Source organism: Schistocerca serialis, chromosome 1 (assembly GCF_023864345.2).
Source record: "Schistocerca serialis cubense isolate TAMUIC-IGC-003099 chromosome 1, iqSchSeri2.2, whole genome shotgun sequence".
Lineage (NCBI taxonomy): Eukaryota > Metazoa > Arthropoda > Insecta > Orthoptera > Acrididae > Schistocerca > Schistocerca serialis.
The window spans coordinates 370,690,285-370,711,066 of record NC_064638.1 but is presented as its reverse complement, the minus strand read 5'-3'; the positions used below and the strand labels follow the sequence as shown (position 1 = coordinate 370,711,066).

The window sequence follows — 20,782 nt, the reverse complement described above, 5'->3', positions numbered from 1 at the left end:
CAAAAGATGTACTATATCACAAATTTTTTTGACAGGTATAGGGGTAACCCAGACAACAGAGTAGAATCAAAAGAGGGCATAGGGAACCAGTGACTCTTTTGTTGGTATACCAAAGGGCGACTGATAAGCTCCCAGCTGGGCGAGATTTTATTTGCTGTTTCAAGTTTGATTCCTCTTCCATTATTCTTATCCCTTGACTAAAGAGAATTGTAGGAATTATTAAGTAGATTAAGCAGCGATTGTCCAGATATTTCATTTATGAACAATTTAGTAAAATTTGTGGGACATTATCCCTTACTATTATGAAGTCATCATTAAGGTAGTAATTGAGATATCAAAGAGTTCAGAATTTGTGTATTTGCTCAAAATCAGACTGTAAAAACAGTTGTGCCAGAAAGGATAGGAGCAAATGGCATAACTGTAGGAACCATGTATTAAAATCTTGAGGAAGGCTAATTAGTATCAATAGAGAATTCTATGTAAACTTGTACATATGTTTCAGGAGTCATGAAAGAATAGAGGAACAGTAATGAAATAGTTTAGGATAATAGCTGCTGATTACAACAAATAGTAAAAACATGTAAATTGACATATAGATAAGGAGCTACTTGTTTATATGAATAATGTGAAGTGCAGGAATGTTTAATATGATGAGAATAATAATGGGTAGAGAAATCATGGAGCATGGCGGCATCTTTGTGTATTTATTGAGGTGATTAAGTAGAATTAATAGATGTTGAAGGAGTATATAAGTGAAAGGAGGATGATATTTAATTTTAGAGATGTATATGTAATGGAGATTTATGTGAATTGAAGGGTATACTGAATATGGAATATTAAATATTTTAAGAGCTCATGATTGAACACTGTCATTTTTTTCAAATAATTTGTCTTATTAGTTTTTATATGTATTGTAAGCCTTGATGAGAAAAGTAAGGAAGTGACAGAAAGAGAATTACTCAAGAGAAGCAGGGGAATGATGATTTTGTGATATAATTAGCTGTTCACATTAGTAACTCACACTTTCGTATTGTGTTTCAAAAAATACAGCGTTAGCACAATTTAGTGGATAATGTGTACTGATGTTTCTATGTTTCAACTATTAGTCAACATGATAAAACAATATGTAATATCTTATCTTCAATATTAATACCAACTGTTCAAATACAGAAACGTAATCTGTGTTCTTCTGAAACTATTTCAAGACAATCATATTAGTTATAAATTTATATCTGAAGGATTTAATAGAAATTAAAGCGTTGTCACTTATCTGTATAATTTGTTGTACTGAAATTATGTTTTGCCAAATATGCTTCACGCTAATATTTTGTTAAAGACAAGAATAGAACATTTGATGAGGTGAAATAGTGCTAATAGTATGGACAATGAAAGCTTTGCTGAAAGTATGGCATGCCAAAAGGGTAGTTGAACTAGGTTTAGTGAAATAGTAATGCTAGGATTAAAGGAAAAAACCTTGATGAAAGGATGGCACATCAAAGGGGTAGCTGAGATAGGTTACACAAGGGTATTTTTGTGCTGCGCTACAGGAAAAGTAACCGGCAATAAATATGTCTGATGGCTCACAAAAACTGCTGAAACGGGTAAGTCTTTATCATTAACTACAAAAGAAAATATTTACTACTTTTTCCTAAGGCAGAATTTCTAAGTCATTTGATGTAAAACAAATTTGTGTAAAATATTTACTATTTTTCACTAATATATGTTAAATTTTTGTATTTATGTTTGTAGAGGCAGTGCACTACCGAAATCAAAAAAAAATTGTCAGATTATTTGTAATGTCGTTGCTTGTTTTTGAGTTTAATGTTATTTACTCGTTTTGTAATCTGTAATAACTTTACTGTTTTTTGCCTACAGCTACAAAGGTGTATTTTAAGGCAGGAATGTAAGGAGTCAAAAATTACTGATTCGTGATATATGATATTCCTGACAAATGTTGTACAAAGGTTTTCTGTTTTCCATATATTCATACATTCACTTCAGCTCCGCTGACTGCATCTTGAAAATTGCAGTGAGGATTGTGTGTTGTGACCTTTGTTACAGTGTGTGATATAATACTAAAAATTCTGACCTGTGATGGGAGTAACAGTAATGTGACACAAAAGGCATGTCTACTTCATGCTATGTTCAAACAGAATATATAAGTCAAACAGAAAATGTCTTGGCACAGGTTATTGCGAAACCCTTTTTCATTGTGATAAAATTGCTGAGCAGCTGCCCTCTGGTTAAAAAGTACCCTGAAATAGCGAAGTCTGATTAGCACTTATCTATTAAATTGCATTCACATCAAAGATAAATTTTGGTTGCTGTTTCGGTTAATAAGGACTGACATCATATTAACTGGAAGCGTTCATTTTGTTGTGGGACAGTGTGAGGAGGCTAAATCGTCTCATCATCTGTTCATAATTGACTGCAACACGAATCTTCGATATTTGATTGATTCCAGAACAGACGTTTATGTACTGCCAGCGACGCTATTAGATAGCAAAAACGTTCAGAAATGGCAACTTTAAGACATAAACGGTTCCATCACACACATGTAGTTAACATCTACCAAACCTTCAAGTAGGGCTTCAAAGAAGATTTCCATGGCCCTGTCTTCTTGCAAACATTCGTCAGCCAATTGCTGGTACCGATTTTTTTTAGTTATTATGGTCTGTTACTTCAGGGTAAGTCAAAGAAGTTGCATGACTGACAAACTTTAATCACTAGTACAGGTTCTGCAGATGTGTCCAATAAGAGATTAGTAGTTTTGATTGATCCAGAGCAGAAATATCGAGACTTTCTAAAGAGATGTCCTAACATTCTCACAGAGAAATCTAATTACGATTTTCCTGAATTTAATGTGCAACACTCACTCACAACGGTCAGACTTCAAGCCAGACCCTCGTCACTAAAAAAATTGTTACCAGCAAAACTTGTATTAAGGAAGATGATCAGCCTTGGTATATGTCGTCCTTCGAAAAGTATAGTTCTAGTCTTCTTCACCTTGTTCCAAAAAAAAGATGAAACTTGGTGTCCCTATGGAGATTATAAAAAGCCTTAAATGCAGTCACAGTTCCACACTGCTATCCAATATCTCATTTACATGATTTTAACTGCCAACTCTCCAAAATAAAGATAGTCTCTAAAATTGACCTTATTTGAACTTATCATTACATTCCTGTTGCACCAGATGATGTGCGTAAAACAGCTGTGATTATATCATTCGGCTTTTTAGAATTTTTAAAAGTGCCATTTGGTTTTTGCAATGCAATCAGACATTCCAGCGATTTATTCAAAGAATTTTGAACGATTTGTCTTTGCTTATTCCTATTTATAAGATATTTTCGTTTTTTCAGCATCAGATGAAGAACACACGAGTATAATGCATCTGCAACAACTTCTTCAATGGCTGGCTAAATATCGCCTCGACATTAATGCAGGTAAACACACTTTTCGAGAGAGAGATACCACTTCTGGTTTATCGTTTTTTATCTCAAGGAACTTCATCATTAAAAGAGAAAGCGAAAATGATCGAAGTATTTCCTCATCCAAAAACAGTAGCAGAAGTATGGTGTTCTTTAACAGTGGTGAATTTCTACAGATGCATGTTACCACAAACTGCAGAATCCGACAGTCCTTATTTAACTTGCGAAGAATGCATAGAGGAAAGATAAACGTCCTGCCACGAGGACCAACAAATCATTCAAGAACTTAAAAGAAGAACTTTCTACTGCAACTCAGCTTGCTCGTCCCTCAATAGCTCTTCCCTTGATTTAGATGGCTGATATTTTGGACTATGCTACAGTGCTTCTATACATCAGTTGCAAGAAGGAACCCTGGAACCACTTGTGTATTTCTGATGTCTTCCACTGACACGCAACATAGCTCTAGTATCTATGTTGTGAACTGTTGGCACTATATTCAGCAGTCATACATTTTCGATATCTTCTCGAAGGCAAATAATTTGCAGTATTCGCAGACTACAAGATATTAACATTTGCCTTTAAACAGCGCCCAGGGAAAGCAACACCCAGCCAACTGTGCCAACTGCAATTTCACAGTCAGTACACCAGAGAAATATTACACCTTTCTGGAGGAGAGAATTTTCTTGCTAAGACATTCTTAAGAATGTCAGACATCATGTTACCAGCCAGCGTTTCATATGAAGATGTTGTTAAGGCACAATGCAATGACCCAGAACTGGCCAAAGTGAAGAATTCAGTCTTGTGTTCCATATCATTTATAACAATATTGTTATCCAGTGGGTCAGAGCTACTTAGTGATAATTCCGCAGGTAATCTCACCTCATATGTTCCTCCATCCTATCAATGATAAGTCTTCTATACACCACCTGACTTGGATCATCCTGGTATCGGAGGCACAGTGCTTCATTTGGCCTTCATTGAAATGAGGTGCAAAGCTTTGGGCAAAAAATGTATTTGCTGTTAATGAGGAAAAATTTCAAAACACAATCAGTCTTGTGGAACTTTCAGTGAACTTGATAATCGCTTCTTGCATATCCATTTTGATCTAGTGGGACCATTACCTTGCTCCCAACTCTTTGCCTATCTCTTAACAATGACCAACAAGTTTACACGTTGGTCAGAGGCAGTTTCACTGCAAAACATGTTGCCAGCATTCTCCTTTCATCATGGATTCAATGTTTTGGTGTCCCAAAAATTGTCACCACCGACGGAGAATGGTAGTTTCATTGCCAATTGTTTACTCACATCACAAGGGCACAAGGTTTACCACATCAAAACCACTGCTTACTATCTAGCAATGAATAGCAAATTTCAACAGTGGCATTGCGACATCAAGGCAGCACTAAGAGCCCAACTTTCAGATGACTCGGTCGACAACTTACCAGCAATTTTAAATGGGTCTCCATGCTTATTTGATTCCACAATATAACACTACCACTGCAGAAATGACTTATGGCATGATGACTAGACCCCCAGCTGATTTATTTGATCCTAGAGCAGTGGAGTGTAATATTCCAAATTTCATTTTCGACTTGAAGCAGCATGTGGCGTCACTTAAACCAATAAATGTTAATCATCATGCTACAACATTCGTTTTGATTCATTCATCCTGAACTTATGATCTCTTCACATGTAATTGTAAAACATAATGCACAGAGGAAACCTTTCCATCCATGATGGACCATATGTAGTACATAAATTCTCTGAAAAACTTTTTGTTGTTGAAATACGTTATGGTCAAAAGACTATATCCATTCACAGACTCAAACCAGCCTTCCCGCTGAAGAATGTGGATCCCAGAACATCCACATCAACTTCAAGTAAACAAACAACTGCAGTCATCAACCATCCAGTGCCATCAGCCAATCCAGTGAGTTACACGTTCTGGTTGTACAGTGCACTTTCCAAAGAAATACCTCAAGATTGTCGCTGGGTAGGGAGTAGTAGTATGTGGCTGTAATTGATGCCACGAAATATAAACTCAGTGAGAAATAACGCTACACATTGGAGAAGATGGTCTTTGCTTCTGTTTATCATTTTCCATTGCAACATGACTGTAAAAATATATGTGCATTTACTGTAGTGTTGTCTTGTGGTGCTAAATAAATAGTTATTTTCACGAGAACCACAGTACCTATTATCTTCTTTAGGACAACTACTGAACTCTGCTCCTTCACAAAATGCCTTTTGTTTGAGACACAAAATATACTAACGGTAAAAGAATTGTAGCCAAAAAGGAGTTGCGTAACGTAACCAAAAGTTGGTAGTGGTGTTTATACATCTGAAAGATGATTTATATTCACATTTCACGTCAGTTGCGTATGAGTGGCGCTAGCAATGCCGCTATGTGGATGCAAATCTGGTTTCTTTTAAATACCCACTGTAAAGATCGTGACTGTTACTTACTTTTGGAATAGGACGTGGTAAGTTGATGTTAGGCAAGAATGCTTTTAGGGCAACAAAGACGCCATTATCAGCACCCCACTGAGTATGACTGAGGTCATGTAATAGGGCAACAAGAAGTTGGGTGTTCCTCATGCGATATTGCAGAAAGACTTGGCAGGAATATAGCCACTGTACATGTTTGTTGGGCGGCAGTTGTCACGAGAATGTGAGGTTCCAAGAAGACCGTACTCTTGATGGCCATGTGGCATTACTAAGAGGGAAGACCGTCATGTTTGGCATATAGCTCTGGTGCATCACACTGCATCTGCATCAGCAATTTGTGCAGCAGTTGGCATCACAGCGACACAACGAACTGTTAAAAATGTATTACTTCAAGAACAGCTCCGAGCCAAATTCCCTGTAGCATTCATTCCACTGACCCCAAACCATAGTCATTTGCGACTTCAGTGGCGTCAAGCAAGAGCTCATTGGAGGGTAGGGTGGAGGTCTACTGTGTTTTCTGATGAAACTTGGTTCTGCCTCAGTGTCAGTGCTGGCCACGTGTTGATTAGAAGGAGGCCAATTCAGAATCTGCAACAACCTGTCTGCAAACTAGACACACAGGCTCTACACCTAGAGTTATGCTCTGGGATGCGATTTTGTATGACAGCAGGAGCACTCCCATGATTATTGCATGCACCTTGACTGCAAATTTGCACAATAATCTGGTAATTCAACCTCTTGTGTCGCCATTCGTGAACACTATGCCACGAGATGTTTTACAACAGGATAACGCTGGCCCACATACCGCTATCGTAACCCACCATGTTCTACAGAGTATCGATATCTTGCCTTGACCTGCTCGATTAAAAGATATGTCTCCAATCGAGCTCATAAAGGACATCACTGGACGACAACTCCAGCATCATCCACCAGCGGCGTTAACTGCCCATATATTGACTGATCAAATGCAACAGGCATGGAACTGCATCACGCAAACTGACATCCAGCACCAGTATAATACAATGTACCCACATCTGCATGTTTGAATTCAACATTCTGCTTGTTACAACGTTTATTAATGTACCAGCATTTTACATGTGTAATCTCTTATCTCAGACTTACATTAACCTGTGATCTTGCAATGTTGATCACTTAAATATGTTCTCTAGACAAATGTATTCCCCATCTTCATTCAATAATTTTTAGTTCAGCGATTTTTTTCCCTGCTGACCTGCTTAGATTAATTTCATCCAACAAATTATGATGATATACTATATTTTTATGAATAGTATTTGACCTGTGGGATAGGAATATTACATCTGTCTGGACATAGTAGACTCACCAATATTGTAGATCAAGCAAGGAGACATGAGTCTACACTTTTACCTCTAGGTCTATAGGGTGGATAAGAAGTTACTCGCTGGTTTAAATGTCAATACATTTTGTGATTGTTGATATTTATTAATGAACATTGTTGTGTCTTTTTACAGGATCTCTGAGAATACCTTGAACGTCCATAGCATCTTCTTACGCTGAACGACGAGATGGCAGGATTGTTGACTTTACAACAACGCACCCAGGTCACCTTGCAGTTTGAAATATGATGATGTGTATTCCTTGTTCAACGTTGATGCCACACTCAAGACTAAATCCGTTAGGAATTGTCACACCAAGCTAATGACAACTGGCTCAGTGCAATAAACCACCAAGAGGACAACTTTCAGTGGCGTGATCACCAGAAAATGTAGCGGCAGTGAAGGATATTTTCAACTGCAGTCCTGGTAAATCGACACGCTAGTCAGCTGGTACAGTGGACTCAGCAGGCGCATTGTGCATGTTGTGTTAAAGAAGGACCTTAGCTGGAACTACTGGAAACCCCATTATGTTCAGGAGTTATCAATGGAGCATTGTGACATGTGGATGGAATATGCTGTCATGGCATAACACTTGGCTGGATTTGTTCAAGAACATTATTTGGACTGATGAGGTGGTGTTTCACGTTGATGGATTCGTCAGTCGACAGAGCTGCCATTATTGGGCAGAAACAAATACAGAAATGGCAATTGAGAACTCAGAAAGTCTACCAAAATTGGCAATATGGTGTGTATGACAAAATCTTGTCTCATTGGTCCATTCATATTGCGAGGCGCCATCAACAGCAATCGATATCGCCAGATGCTGAATGAATATGTGCTTCCTCTGATACAGCTGTGGGATTATGTAACAGATATACTTTAAAAAAATGTTCAAATGTGTGTGAAATCTTATGAGACTTAACTGCTAAGGTCATCAGCCCCTAAGTGTACACATTACTTAACCTAAATTATCCTAAGGACAAACACACATACACCCATGCCTGAGGGAGGACTCGAACCTCCGCCGGGACCAGCCACACAGTCCATGACTGCAGCACCTTAGTATACTTTTTCAGTAAGAAGGAGCACCACATCATCTTGCCTGCATTGCTGGACGAACACTTTGCAAGACGTTGACTGGGATGGCAAGTATCCAATGAGTGGCCTCCGAGAAGTCCTGACCTCATCCCTTGCGACTTCTTCTTGTCATGTTGGGCCAAAGAAGAGATATACCAAACAAATCCAAGTATCCTGGACGAGACAGAGGAGAAGACCGCAGCTGTTCTCGGAAATGTACCTGGGCCTTTCCTGCACAAGTCAATTGATGACATTCCTATATATTTATGTTGTTTGGTCAACAATGCTGGAGCATATTTGGAATTGTAGTGTAATACACATATTCTCATGGTTCTAAGTACAGACTGCATCTTGTTCAGTGTGCAAATATTCATCAATAAAAAATTAATGGACATTTAAAACTTGGGAGTGACGTCTCATTCACCCTGTATCTCTACATCCTTGGGTATTCAACGAAATTTATCCAAGTCGTAGCATCCTTAATTCAGCTGACTTGGTGAACAAGTTAAAAGATATGCAAATCCCCCCTGGTCCCAAGTTGGTTTCTTTTGACATAGCAACTTATTCACGAAGACACATGTTCAGAAGTACCTAAACATTCTCACAGATGTACTAGATAAATCAGGAGTTAACACTGTTGTCCCAGATGACATAAGGTTAGCATACAGAAGCCTGTCTAACACATAAATATTAAACAGTTGGATGGTCTAGTTGTAAGATCGCCCCCCCCCCCCCAGTCCAATCATTGCTGAAATGTTCATGAATAATTTTAAAACACATTATTTGGAAAATAATCCACTCTCTTCCAAGGTTGGATAGTGTTTTATGTATGTTGATGATGTGTTGCGCTGATGGGCAGATACTAACAGACAACTTCAAAAATTTCTCAAGTAACTAATTTCTAAACACAACAATATAACATTCACAGTGGAGTTTGGAGGTAAATGTATAATTTATTTAGATCTAATAATAGACGTCAATGACTGTACTCATACTTTCAATACTTATAGAAAACCCACCAACACAGATTTGGTAATACCAACCAGTTCTCATCACCCAGTGACCGATAAACATGCTGTCTTTCAAGCAATGATGCCTCACCTAATTTCAGTCCCCTGAGTGACGACAGCTTTCAAATGGAGTTAATACAGTGAAACAACTAGCGTCAAACAATGGCTATCTGCCTACTTTATTGGACTCCATAATACACAAAAACTAGAAGCAAAAGGTTTTCGTTCTTCTTTACCCTGTCCTTAACTCACCACTTCAAGAACGCAACAAATGGTGCACTATTCCATACCTAGGAAACGTGTCACTGAATGTAGCCAAGAAGCTTAAATCCAGGAATGTAGAAACGTAATTTTGGGTGCAAAACACTATTGACACTTTTTGACTAGTGGTAAAGACAGCTTTCCAGCTTTGGGAAAGAGTGGAATATATAAAATTACTTGTAGCTGTGTAAAATTCTATGTAGGTCAGTGTGGCAGGGCAGTGTGTTCCCACTCGAAAGAACATCACAAAATTCGAAATTTAGAAAAGGAGACTCTAATTTTGCATGCTACTTGCTTAAAGAAGACCATAGTTACAAGGTGAAACATGAAGTATTACATCACATCCATAAAGGAAGGAAAATGTACTATCTTGAAGTTTTGGAAATTAATAAACACATGTCTATTAGCCCAAGCTTAGTACTGAATAACCAGACATAGTTCCCTTAGTCGCCGCTTATAATTACAGGTACTACTCATATTCCCACCCAGTCCATGTTGTAAATTACCCCTCTTACTCACATGTCCCATTTTCCTTTACTTCAGTTACTATAATTTTTCTCATCATGTTAAAAAATTGTGTGTTGTATAATCACAGCTGCTTCACTCACCTAATTAATATCACTATAATATCTTATTTCTCTGTAATTTAGGATCTATTAAAAGCAAGAATATTTTGTTCAGCCACATCTTTGGAAAATGTCACCAAAGTTTGTTGTTCAATTATTTTCTTCTATGTGGAACTCTTGCAACTTGTCTATAGTTCATTAGTTACTATGACAAATATTTCTTCTTAATTAAACAGTCTTGCATCACACTTACAATGAATTAACCCCCTTGTTTTATTCTTAATTCTAACATTAAAATTTATGTCTCTGGAAGTGGAGATACTTTAGTTTAAAATCTATGATCCAACAAAATTTCACTTCAACACATACTTACATTTGTACCTGATGGTGACATAATGGCAGAAAACCAGTTGGTGTAGCAAATAATAAATATTGTAGAATATTACACCAGTGTTGTGTGTGTCTCATCTGTAATACAAAATGCTAAAATTGCTGTTTTTGATACCACTGTTTTGATAAATTTGGGAATGTTTCCTGTCCCAATAATTAAGAACACGCATTTTATTGTACATAAAATTACTGACAGACATCCACACAATGTTTCTAAGGTAAATTAGTCTGATACCTGAATAATTGAGTAAAATTCCAAATTTCATGAGGGGGCAAATGCCCCCTCTAGTCCCCACTTATGGACGCATATTTCTACATCTATACTTTATGAATAAGTATAAATTGTGCAACAGAGTATACTTTTTAATATACTGTATATTCACAGATGGAGTGTGGGAAGAGTGATTACTGTATCAGTTCACATCTGTGCCAACTTTCATTAGTCTGATTTCAAGGTTTTTAGCGTTTGTGCCACCCTTGTATGTATACATCTATATCTACATCTATACTCCATGAGCCACCTTGCGGTGTGTGACAGAGGGCACTTTGTGTACCACTTTCATGTCCCCCTCTTTCCTGTTCCAGTCACGAATATTTCATAAGGAGAACGACTGCCAGTAAGCCTCTGTGTGGGATCGAATCTCTGTAATTTTATCTTCATGGTCTTTTTGCAAGAGGTAGCAATACATTTATCGACTCTTCTAGGAACGTACACTATTGGAACTTTAATGCTAAACCATACCATGATGCAGAACACCTCTCTTGCTATGTCTGCCACTGGAGTTCAAAGATCATATCTATGACACTTTTGTGCTTACTAAATGAACTTGTAACAGAGTGTGCTGCTATTCTTTGGTCCTTCTCTATTTCCTCTATTAATCATGTCGCATATGGATCCCATATTGGTGAGTAATATTCAAGTATTGGTCGAATGAGGGTTTTGTATGCGGCTTCCTTTGTTGATGGACTACATTTCCAGAGGATTCCTACAGTGGATATGTCTGGGATCTGTCTTACCTGTAATTCATTTTATGTGATCTTTCCACTTCTCATCGCTCTGCATGCATACTCGAAGATATTTTATGGAGGTAACTGCTTCCAGTGATTGTTTTACAATTGTGTGATCATACAATAAGGCGTCTTTCTATCTTTGTATTCGCAATACGTTACGTTCATCTATGTTGAGGATCAACTGCCACCCCCTGCAGGTCTTCCTGCAGGTCTTCCTGCATTTCTACACAATTTTCCATCATCATGATTTCTCTGTATCTAGTAATGTCATCTGCAAAAAGCCTCATTGAACTTGTGACATTATCTGCTAGGTCATTTATATATATATTGCGAAATATAATGGTGCTATAACACTCTCCTAGCCATGCCCAAAGTTACTTTTCCGTCTGAAGGCTTCCCTCCATTTAAAATGAAATGCTGTATTCTGGTTTCTAGAAACTCCCAGTCAAGTAGTTGGTCTTATATTCTGTACACTAGTATTTTGTTTACAAGGCACAAGTGCGGAATTGTATCATACATACATACATACATATGTTGTTGTTGTTGTTGTGGTCTTCAGTCCTGAGACTGGTTTGATGCAGCTCTCCATGCTACTCTATCCTGTGCAAGCTTCTTCATCTCCCAGTACCTACTGCAACCTACATCCTTCTGAATCTGCTTAGTGTATTCATCTCTTGGTCTCCCTCTACGATTTTTACCCTCCACGCTGCCCTCCAATGCTAAATTTGTGATCCCTTGATGCCTCAAAACATGTCCTACCAACCGATCCCTTCTTCTAGCCAAGTTGTGCCACAAACTTCTCTTCTCCCCAATCCTATTCAATACCTCCTCATTAGTTACATGATCTACCCACCTTACCTTCAGCATTCTTCTGTAGCACCACATTTCGAAAGCTTCTATTCTCTTCTTGTCCAAACTATTTATCGTTCACGTTTCACTTCCGTGCATGGCTACACTCCATACAAATACTTTCAGAAACCACTTCCTGACACTTAAATCTATAATGGATGTTAACAAATTTCTCTTCTTCAGAAACGCTTTCCTTGCCATTGCCAGTCTACATTTTATATCCTCTCTACTTCGACCATCATCAGTTATTTTACTCCCTAAATAGCAAAACTCCTTTACTACTTTAAGGGTCTCATTTCCTAATCTAATTCCCTCAGCATCACCCGACTTAATTTGACTACATTCCATTATCCTCGTTTTGCTTTTGTTGATGTTCATCTTATATCCTCCTTTCAAGACACTGGCCATTCCGTTCAACTGCTCTTCCAAGTCCTTTGCTGTCTCTGACAGAATTGTTTCCTTTACTGCTTGCTCAATATACAGATTGAATAACATCGGGGAGAGGCTACAACCCTGTCTCACTCCTTTCCTAACCACTGCTTCCCTTTCATGCCCCTCGACTCTTATAACTGCCATCTGGTTTCTGTACAAATTGTAAATAGCCTTTCGCTCCCTGTATTTTACCCCTGACACCTTCAGAATTTGAAAGAGAGTATTCCAGTTAACATTGTCAAAAGCTTTCTCTAAGTCTACAAATGCTAGAAACGTAGGTTTGCCTTTTCTTAATCTTTCTTCTAAGATAAGTCAAATAACCAAAGATTTTTGTGCTAGCATAATTCACCCCTTTGTGTCCCAAAGTCAGATTTAACCTAGCACAGTGCAGATTGTCCTTTCTTCTAGTGTTGTAGGTATGCACTTGGCTATTATTTTTGAACTGGGAAAGGTTATTAATAACTAATTTCATAATTGAATATAAGTATTGCAAAGATACTGAGAATATTCCGACTTCCTTAAATAACCATCTGCAAGCTGATCTTGGGTAGGCTCCAGTTATTATCCTGATTACAGACTTTTGTGCAATGAGTACTTTCTCTCTTAATGACGAGTTGCCCCAAAATATGATGCCAATAGAAAGTTGTTAATGAAAATCGACTTAGTAAGCTAATTTACTGATGTGTTTATCACCAAAATTCGCAATAGCCATAATAATATAAGTAGTTGAACCTAACTGTTTCAGCAGATCATCGACGTGTTTCTTCCAATTCAATTTCTCATCAGTGCACACACCCAGAAGTTTTGAATATTTTGCCTTAGGAACAGAGTTGTGCTCATAATCTATATTTATCAGTGGTATTATGCAATTTTCTATACTGAATTATACATGCTGTGTTTTCTCAAAATTTAGGGAGAGTTCATTGGCAGATAACACTTAATAATTTTCTGAAAGGCATTATTTACAATTTTCTCAACTGGTTCTTGTTTGATAGGTATGATTACTATTCTTGTATCATCAGCAAAAAGAATTAGCTTTGCATCTTCGTGGGTGTAGAGTGTCAAGTCACTAATACATACTAAGAACAATAAGCGACCCAAAACTGAACCTGTTGGACACCATTCTTGATACCTCCCCAGTTAGAAGACTCTGCTGATTTTTGCTGACTATCTGTACTGTTAATTTCAGACTTCTGCTTTCTTCCATTTAAATATAAATTAAATCATTGGTGCACTGTCCCACTCATACCACAATACTTAAGCTTATCTAGAAGAATTTCATGATTCACACAATCAAAAGCCTTTGAGAGATCGCAAAATATCCTACTGGATGATGTTATCTGTTGGGAACAAGCTTTTAGTGCTCCGTTGGAATTGCCATCAATTCCATATGAGCTTTTACTTTTGAGTGAATTTTGTTATTTTCCTAATTTCAGTAGGAGGTGTGAGTTGAATTTCAATTTTATAAAATTACATAGGTATTGCCTCTTCCATATTCTTCCTTGCATTTTCTAATGAATAGCTGGATCCTATTTTCTCTTCAACACTTAAAATATGGCTATTAAAATGTTTTCTACTTCTGACTTCTTGTTAACAAACTTTTCATTGAGTCTGATAGAAGTACAGTCTTCCTGTGTGCTCAGTTGTCCTGTTTCCCTATTAACAATGTTCCAGATTGTTTTAATTTTATTATCTGATGTGCTGATCTCACACATAATGCACATACTTCTTGATTTTTAAATAAAATACAGTGCAGTTTCAAAATGTTTAAGAGTTTCTGGATCATTACTCCTCCCTTTTCTGTTAAAAAGATATTTTTGTCCCTTTAGTAAGCCATGGCTTTTTAGATGATTTCTTACAATTATATTTCACAGTTTTCCTAGGAAAACTGTTTTCAATTATACTCACAAAAGTGTCATCAAATAGGTTAAATTTTAAATTAGCCTTAGGGTCCCTGTACACCTCATCCCAGTCTAACTGTTGCAAGCTTTCACTAAAATTTTCAATTGTTAAATCATTAATTGAATGCACTGCTTTGGAGGACTATTTCGCATTACTGTATGGAGCTATGTCATATACTGAAACTAGCTGTGTATCATGATCATACAGACCATTCTTAACAGAAAAAGTTTTTATTTCATTAAATTTATCTTTGTCTATAAAAACATTATCTATCAGCGTGCTGCTTTCTTGTATGACCTGAGTAGTAAAATCAGTAACTGCTTCAAAGTCAAGCCTTATTTCAGGCTCTTTCAGAAAATCTACATTGAAATCCTCACAAACAATAATTTGTTTCCCTCTGTCTGACGGATAGCACAACAGAGAATACAAGTTTTTCAAAAAGAGCTGAAAATTTCCCAATGGGGACCTGTGCACACCTACAATTGCAAAAGTACCCTTATTTGGTTTAAGCTCAGCTGCACATGATTCTATATGTTGCTCTACAAAAAATTTTTTAGTTTCCAAAATTTTCGTGGTATGACAGATTTTAACATATTTGGCAACTCCTGCTCTCTTCATAGTGTCTCTACTTACAGTGCTGAAAGCTTATATCCACACTACATTTACCATTCCCATACCTGTCACTATATGATGTTCAGACAGGCACAGTACATCTATTCCACCCTCAGTTTCTAAATCTTCTAAACAAACAAGAAGCTCATCTACTTTGTTTTCTAATGCCCTAATATTCTGATACAATATACTAACGTTATTTTTCACTGTACTGTTGTGAGGATCTTGTGATATACTAACCTTATTTTTCACCGTACTGTTATGAGAATCTTGTAATATTTTAACATCTCTAGCACCTGGACCTCTGAGCTTCTAACTAAGCTTAATTTCAACCAATGTTGAATTATTACACTAAATGTTAAATTATTAGACTAAAAAAGAAGTACTCCCATGAGTTTCAGTCCCAACCCCTCTAAAGATGACGCTATCATTCCGTCAATTTACCCTTCCATATCCTATGAGATGCAGGTCATGTCTTATGAAGTCCCACCTACAAATACCATCAACAGGAACCAAACCTATGCCTGACAAAGTAGTCGCCTGAAGTGGCTGATCTAGCTCCATATTGACACTCCTGACAGAGCTGTTCAATTGGGGCCGATCACACTGTATGAAAGCAGTAACCAAGGCAACAATTTACATTTCGTTGCAGGTGCTATTTTTACTAGGTCACACTCAATATTGTAGCCCTGATCCCTATCAACACTGTTTCCCACTCCACTCACTATCACGACATGGTCCTGGTTTGTAAAACCCTTTCACAATAATCCTGCATCCTCTATCACTTGGCTATGATGTGCTCTGGGCTTGAAAATACTTGTGACGTGGTACCTGTCACCTAATTTTTCGTGCAAGATCTGGTCCACACCTCTTCCATGGCCACTATCTAACAATAGAGCTTTCCTCCTACTTTCTACTTTTTTTTATACATACTGACCCTCCTTACAGAGCTGTTCAATTGGGGCCAACCACACTGTATGAAAGCAGTAACCAACTTAACAGTTGTATATTTCGTTGCATGTGCTATTTTTACCAGGTCACACTCAATGTTGTAACCCTGATCCCTATCAACACTGTTTCCTGCTCCACTCACTATCACGAACATGATCCTGCTTTGTAAAACCCTTTCACAATAATCGTGCATCCTCTATCACTTGGCTATGACATGCTCTGGGCTTCAAAATACTTGTGACGTGGTACCGGTCACCTAATTGTTCGTGCAAGATCTGGCCTACATCTCTTCCATGGCCACTACCTAACAATAGAATTTTCCTCCTACTTTCTATATTTTTTGATACAGTTGGTTTCCTAGTGAAAGTCTGTTAGTGCTGACTACACTTACATCTACTTGATCCTCTTCATTAGTTGACTGACGCAACAAGGTAAATCTGTTGTTTGTGCCAATGATGAAAGTGTCAGAAACTGTTCTGTTTCTGTGGCCCCTGTTCCTTGGTATCACTTCCCACCTGTCTTTGCCCCCCCTTAACTGCTCAATGTAATTTTCATGTAAGGTATTCAAAACAATTTCACACCACTCCCTGTTCCTGCTATCTGCCCTAATCACTTGAGTCTCCCAGTCCTTAGATGGTAAGTGAAGTCTCCACCCTATACTACAATATGCCCAGGAGATTTACGTGAAATGTTCTCCAAGTTTCCATTCAAATGTTCCACCACTGCTGCTCCTGCAGCAGGGATCTGTAAACGCATCCATGACCGTGTTTGATAAACCTTTAATATTTGTCTTCACCAAAATTATTCCGCATTCGGAAGCATTACAACTGTCACAAGATGTTATCGCATTTTGTATGGCTATAAACACACCTCCGCCACCAGTGTTAAACTATCTTTGCGATGTTTCTAGTGCGCTCTTTTAATTGTACATCCTTTAGATCCCACGTACTAAAGCAAAAGGGATGTATCCCTAAGTGGGCTCTTTTGTAGACAAACTGCAGTTTCACAATATTATACTTTTACATTGTAGCTTGCTACTTGCCCTACCTATAACTGAGATTATGTGATATTCATTTTCAAATCTTACTGTACTGGATTACATCGTCTATGTTAATAAATATTTCAGTCCTTCACAATCTAATATAAGAATTTATCTGCAATACATGTTTAATGTGTTTTGAACGTTTTCTTTTTCTACTGATTTCTAATGTGTATTCAGCGTAATGAAATATTGAGTTGTATAACAATGCTAGTTATCCTTAAAATGTACAAATTCTTTAGGTCATTTTAGTTCACTGTACACTCATCTAAATTTCAACAATGACAAATATTTCTGTCGTTTATGAGTAATGAAATAACTATATCTGAATGGGTTTAGGGTGCTGACATACTGCTATGGAATAAGCTGTGGTGTCAGAGACATTAGAATCTTGATTTGTATCGTGCGACTTCAGCACAGTTTGTGTTTGATAGACTGCTGTAGAAACATGGCGGAATTTTCAAATGGGTAACGTAAAATTATGAGTTACTGATTATGTCTTGCTGTAAAGGATCTTTAAATTCCAAGTTTTGAGCACGTTAAAGTTGTTTCTTCTTACCTATAACACCGAAAGTCTGTGAAAATTTCCAAATTCATTTGCTAGCAATAGAAAATAATTCCCAACTCCAAACAGTCTGCGCGGTCGCGAAGCTGCCGTATTGATCAGTTTGTGTAGACACATCTTTAGCAGAGGGAGGCGTTCTGTCCGTGAAATTCTTAGCAGAAATAAACATTATATTTATAGAACACTTCTGTGGTGTTTTGATACCATCTAAAAAGTCGAGAAATAAGCGAATTTTCAAATATTTCAGTATTTTTCACGCTATATTTCGGTGTTATCGGTATGAACCGAAAATGAGAATTGTTCTTGGGTTGTCGCTATTAACGTGACACGAAAATAGGACTAGAAGATGAAAAATCCACCAATTTTTATTTTACGTTTGCTCAGTGTGTGTTCGAATTTTACAGATCACCCACAACTGTGGTTTGGAATACACCGAAGACTTTAACAAGGAGTGAACGGGTAATCTTATGACAGTTGTTTTTTCCTTTTGACGCATGAAACAGGAACAGTTGTGTTGCAAATAGATGAACGTAGTTGGGTTTCTCTTTTCAGAAAATACTGAAGTGGGATCAAAATGCCACAGGTCGTGGCATCAGAAAGATAGCAGAACATGGCTTACAATGCTATCTTTCGCCAGTAGACAGAATAAGGTTCGTATCGTCGAAATTCTTGTATACTTAGTATATAAACTAAGACAATGTATGTTCTTCGCTAATTTATTGATAATGAGTAGGAAGAGAAGAGAAAGCTGAGATGTCTGAATATACGTGTAGCCTGCCTATGAAAGGAAATTCGTTTGGTTTTTCTGACTCGTTTAGTGCTGCAAAGGAAGTGTGTATGCTGAAGTGTTAATGTAGGCGAAGCTGATGTAAGAAGCAACAATAATGTTTGTTGATGTTGAGTAATCTTCTTGACCTAATGATATATGAACGAAGTGAATGCATGCGTCAACATAATTTGATATGTCCAAAATCTTGCTCTGTTGTGGATGAAGTATACACAAAGGTAGAAGGGATTTTTAACATAAAACAGCAGGAGAATAACGAGAAATGATGAACTCTTTGACCTGCACATGTTTCTCCATCTTTGTGCAGTGTGCTTTGAAATTAAAGATATGTTAAATGTAACATTCCTTCCTCTAGTATTTTGAATGTGCTGCCAGCTAACTGCGTATTTTTGATCCTAGGTAAACACTTCGACCCCTAGGGTAGTCATTCGGTAGCTGTCTCTTGGGAGACACTGTGATGTAATTCTAGAGAACTGTCGGTAAAGTGGTGTGAGCCTGTGTGAAGTACACAGAAGATTTTTGTGTAATTCTCAGTTCCTTTCCCGATCATGCACCGAAGCACATGTCAACATTTTTGTGAATGACAACATTGGGGATGAAGATGTATAGTGTTACAGAAGGTTACCCATTTGTAAACTGAGTGTTTGAATAATTGTTGCAAAATATGCTTTTCAACATTAAAAGTTGCTGCTGATCACATTCAATAGACAGTTTAAACCATCTACTGAAATTGTCTTCCATGAGCATGTAGTTGTTGATTGGAAAGTCCACTGCTGCGGTTAAACTGTATCTTTTAGTTACACTGAGGAAAATATTGTAATTAACAAACTCACATTTCACTTCACTGAAAATTCGGTGACATTGGTGATTGAAGTAAATGGCAAAGATGGTGGTTGATTTTAGGTTTTTGACGAAAAGAAAAATAGTATTTTGCTTACCTTATAAGAATTGTATGTGGCACAAAGTACAGTTCTGTGATCAGATGTAATCCATTGCAGCAAACAAGTGTCAACACCGCAGAACAAATGTAGACAGTTCATTTTCTTTGCTAAAGTGGTGTTGAAGATGCAGACCCTCATTTGTGAAAGGAAAAGTTTCTTCGAACCAGTGAACTATTCCGCTCTAATTCAAAGTTAATAGTCATTAAAAAAAGTATCTTTGCGATCGATGTTTCAGTGCATCGAGTGAAGGGAACTGGTGGCTGCCATTTGTAGCACTTCCTCAGTTCCCACACAGTTATCACCTGTTTTGTTGGCTCGTGCTGAACATTGGAAAGCATTTCTGGATACACATTGACAGCCCACACCTCTACAGTCTGTAAAGCACAAAAGTATTTTCTAACTTCCTGGACTGGAACCCATGCCTGTTTTGGGCAAGTGCTCTATCAACAGCTATCCAAGCATGACTCGTGACCCATCATCTTGGCTTTACTTCTGTCAATACCTCTCTCCTATATTCCAAACATAACTGCGTATCTTCTGGGACTTCTACTGCTAGAAGAAAGGAATCAGAGCTGTGACAGTGGGCCATAAATTGCACTTGATGAATAGCTTAGTTGATGAAGCACTTGCTTGCAAAAGGCAAAGGTTCTAGGTTCTGGACCAGCGCACAGTTTGTCAGGCAGTTTCAAATCTGGAGTCACACTATTGCTGAGTGATATTTCATTCTGGAAACAGTTTGTTTTTCTAGCTGAGGAAAGGACAAGGACCATAAATTAAATTAAAAATGGTATAGGTATAATCCATATCACTTCAGGCAGGGGGGTTACGTTGATAGTCTCGGATGTTATTGAATTTAGCATATGTTAAAATTCAGGAGTAAGGAAGAAATGCGTTTTTTTTTCTCCTCAAAAAACTTCCTGATACAGGCTTCCAAAGATGACACTGCAAACACAATTTTGAAGGTGCGAATTTCGGAATTTTTTTTTTAAATGCTGTACCTCTGTTGCCTAGGTTTTTTGTTAGGTGGTTTTTTTTTGTCATAGTTCTTTTACTGTCACCTGTTGGATTCTATAATTTACATTTTTTTTAAATTTCAACCCAGGAAAGTTAGATTCTCTCTAAAGGAGAGCTTCCACTTTTAAGTTTGACAGGTTTCAT

General features: G+C 37.5%; 1 protein-coding gene and 1 long non-coding RNA gene across 6 annotated transcripts in view; both read left to right on the top strand.

The window, feature by feature from the left end:
- The window catches only part of LOC126470595 (uncharacterized), a 38,716-nt gene extending 30,007 nt beyond the window's left edge, over positions 1–8,709 (top strand). The window contains exons 2-3 of the long non-coding RNA XR_007586262.1: positions 3,360–3,443; positions 7,367–8,709. This is a non-coding gene — a long non-coding RNA (uncharacterized LOC126470595). The remainder of the gene's footprint in view (positions 1–3,359; positions 3,444–7,366) is intronic.
- Positions 1–20,782, top strand: part of LOC126470560 (PAS domain-containing serine/threonine-protein kinase) — a 426,440-nt gene that overhangs the window by 197,085 nt on the left and 208,573 nt on the right. For 2 of the 5 annotated variants that reach the window (XM_050098509.1, XM_050098500.1), the window contains exons 1-3: positions 17,777–17,799; positions 18,301–18,355; positions 18,431–18,546. In XM_050098509.1, coding sequence (XP_049954466.1) covers positions 17,780–17,799; positions 18,301–18,355; positions 18,431–18,546 — 191 coding nt within the window. In that variant the 5' untranslated portion in view covers positions 17,777–17,779. Of the gene's footprint in view, positions 1–17,769; positions 17,800–18,300; positions 18,356–18,430; positions 18,547–20,782 lie in introns of those variants that run through there. The other 3 variants (XM_050098526.1, XM_050098533.1, XM_050098516.1) reach the window with 3 other exon arrangements.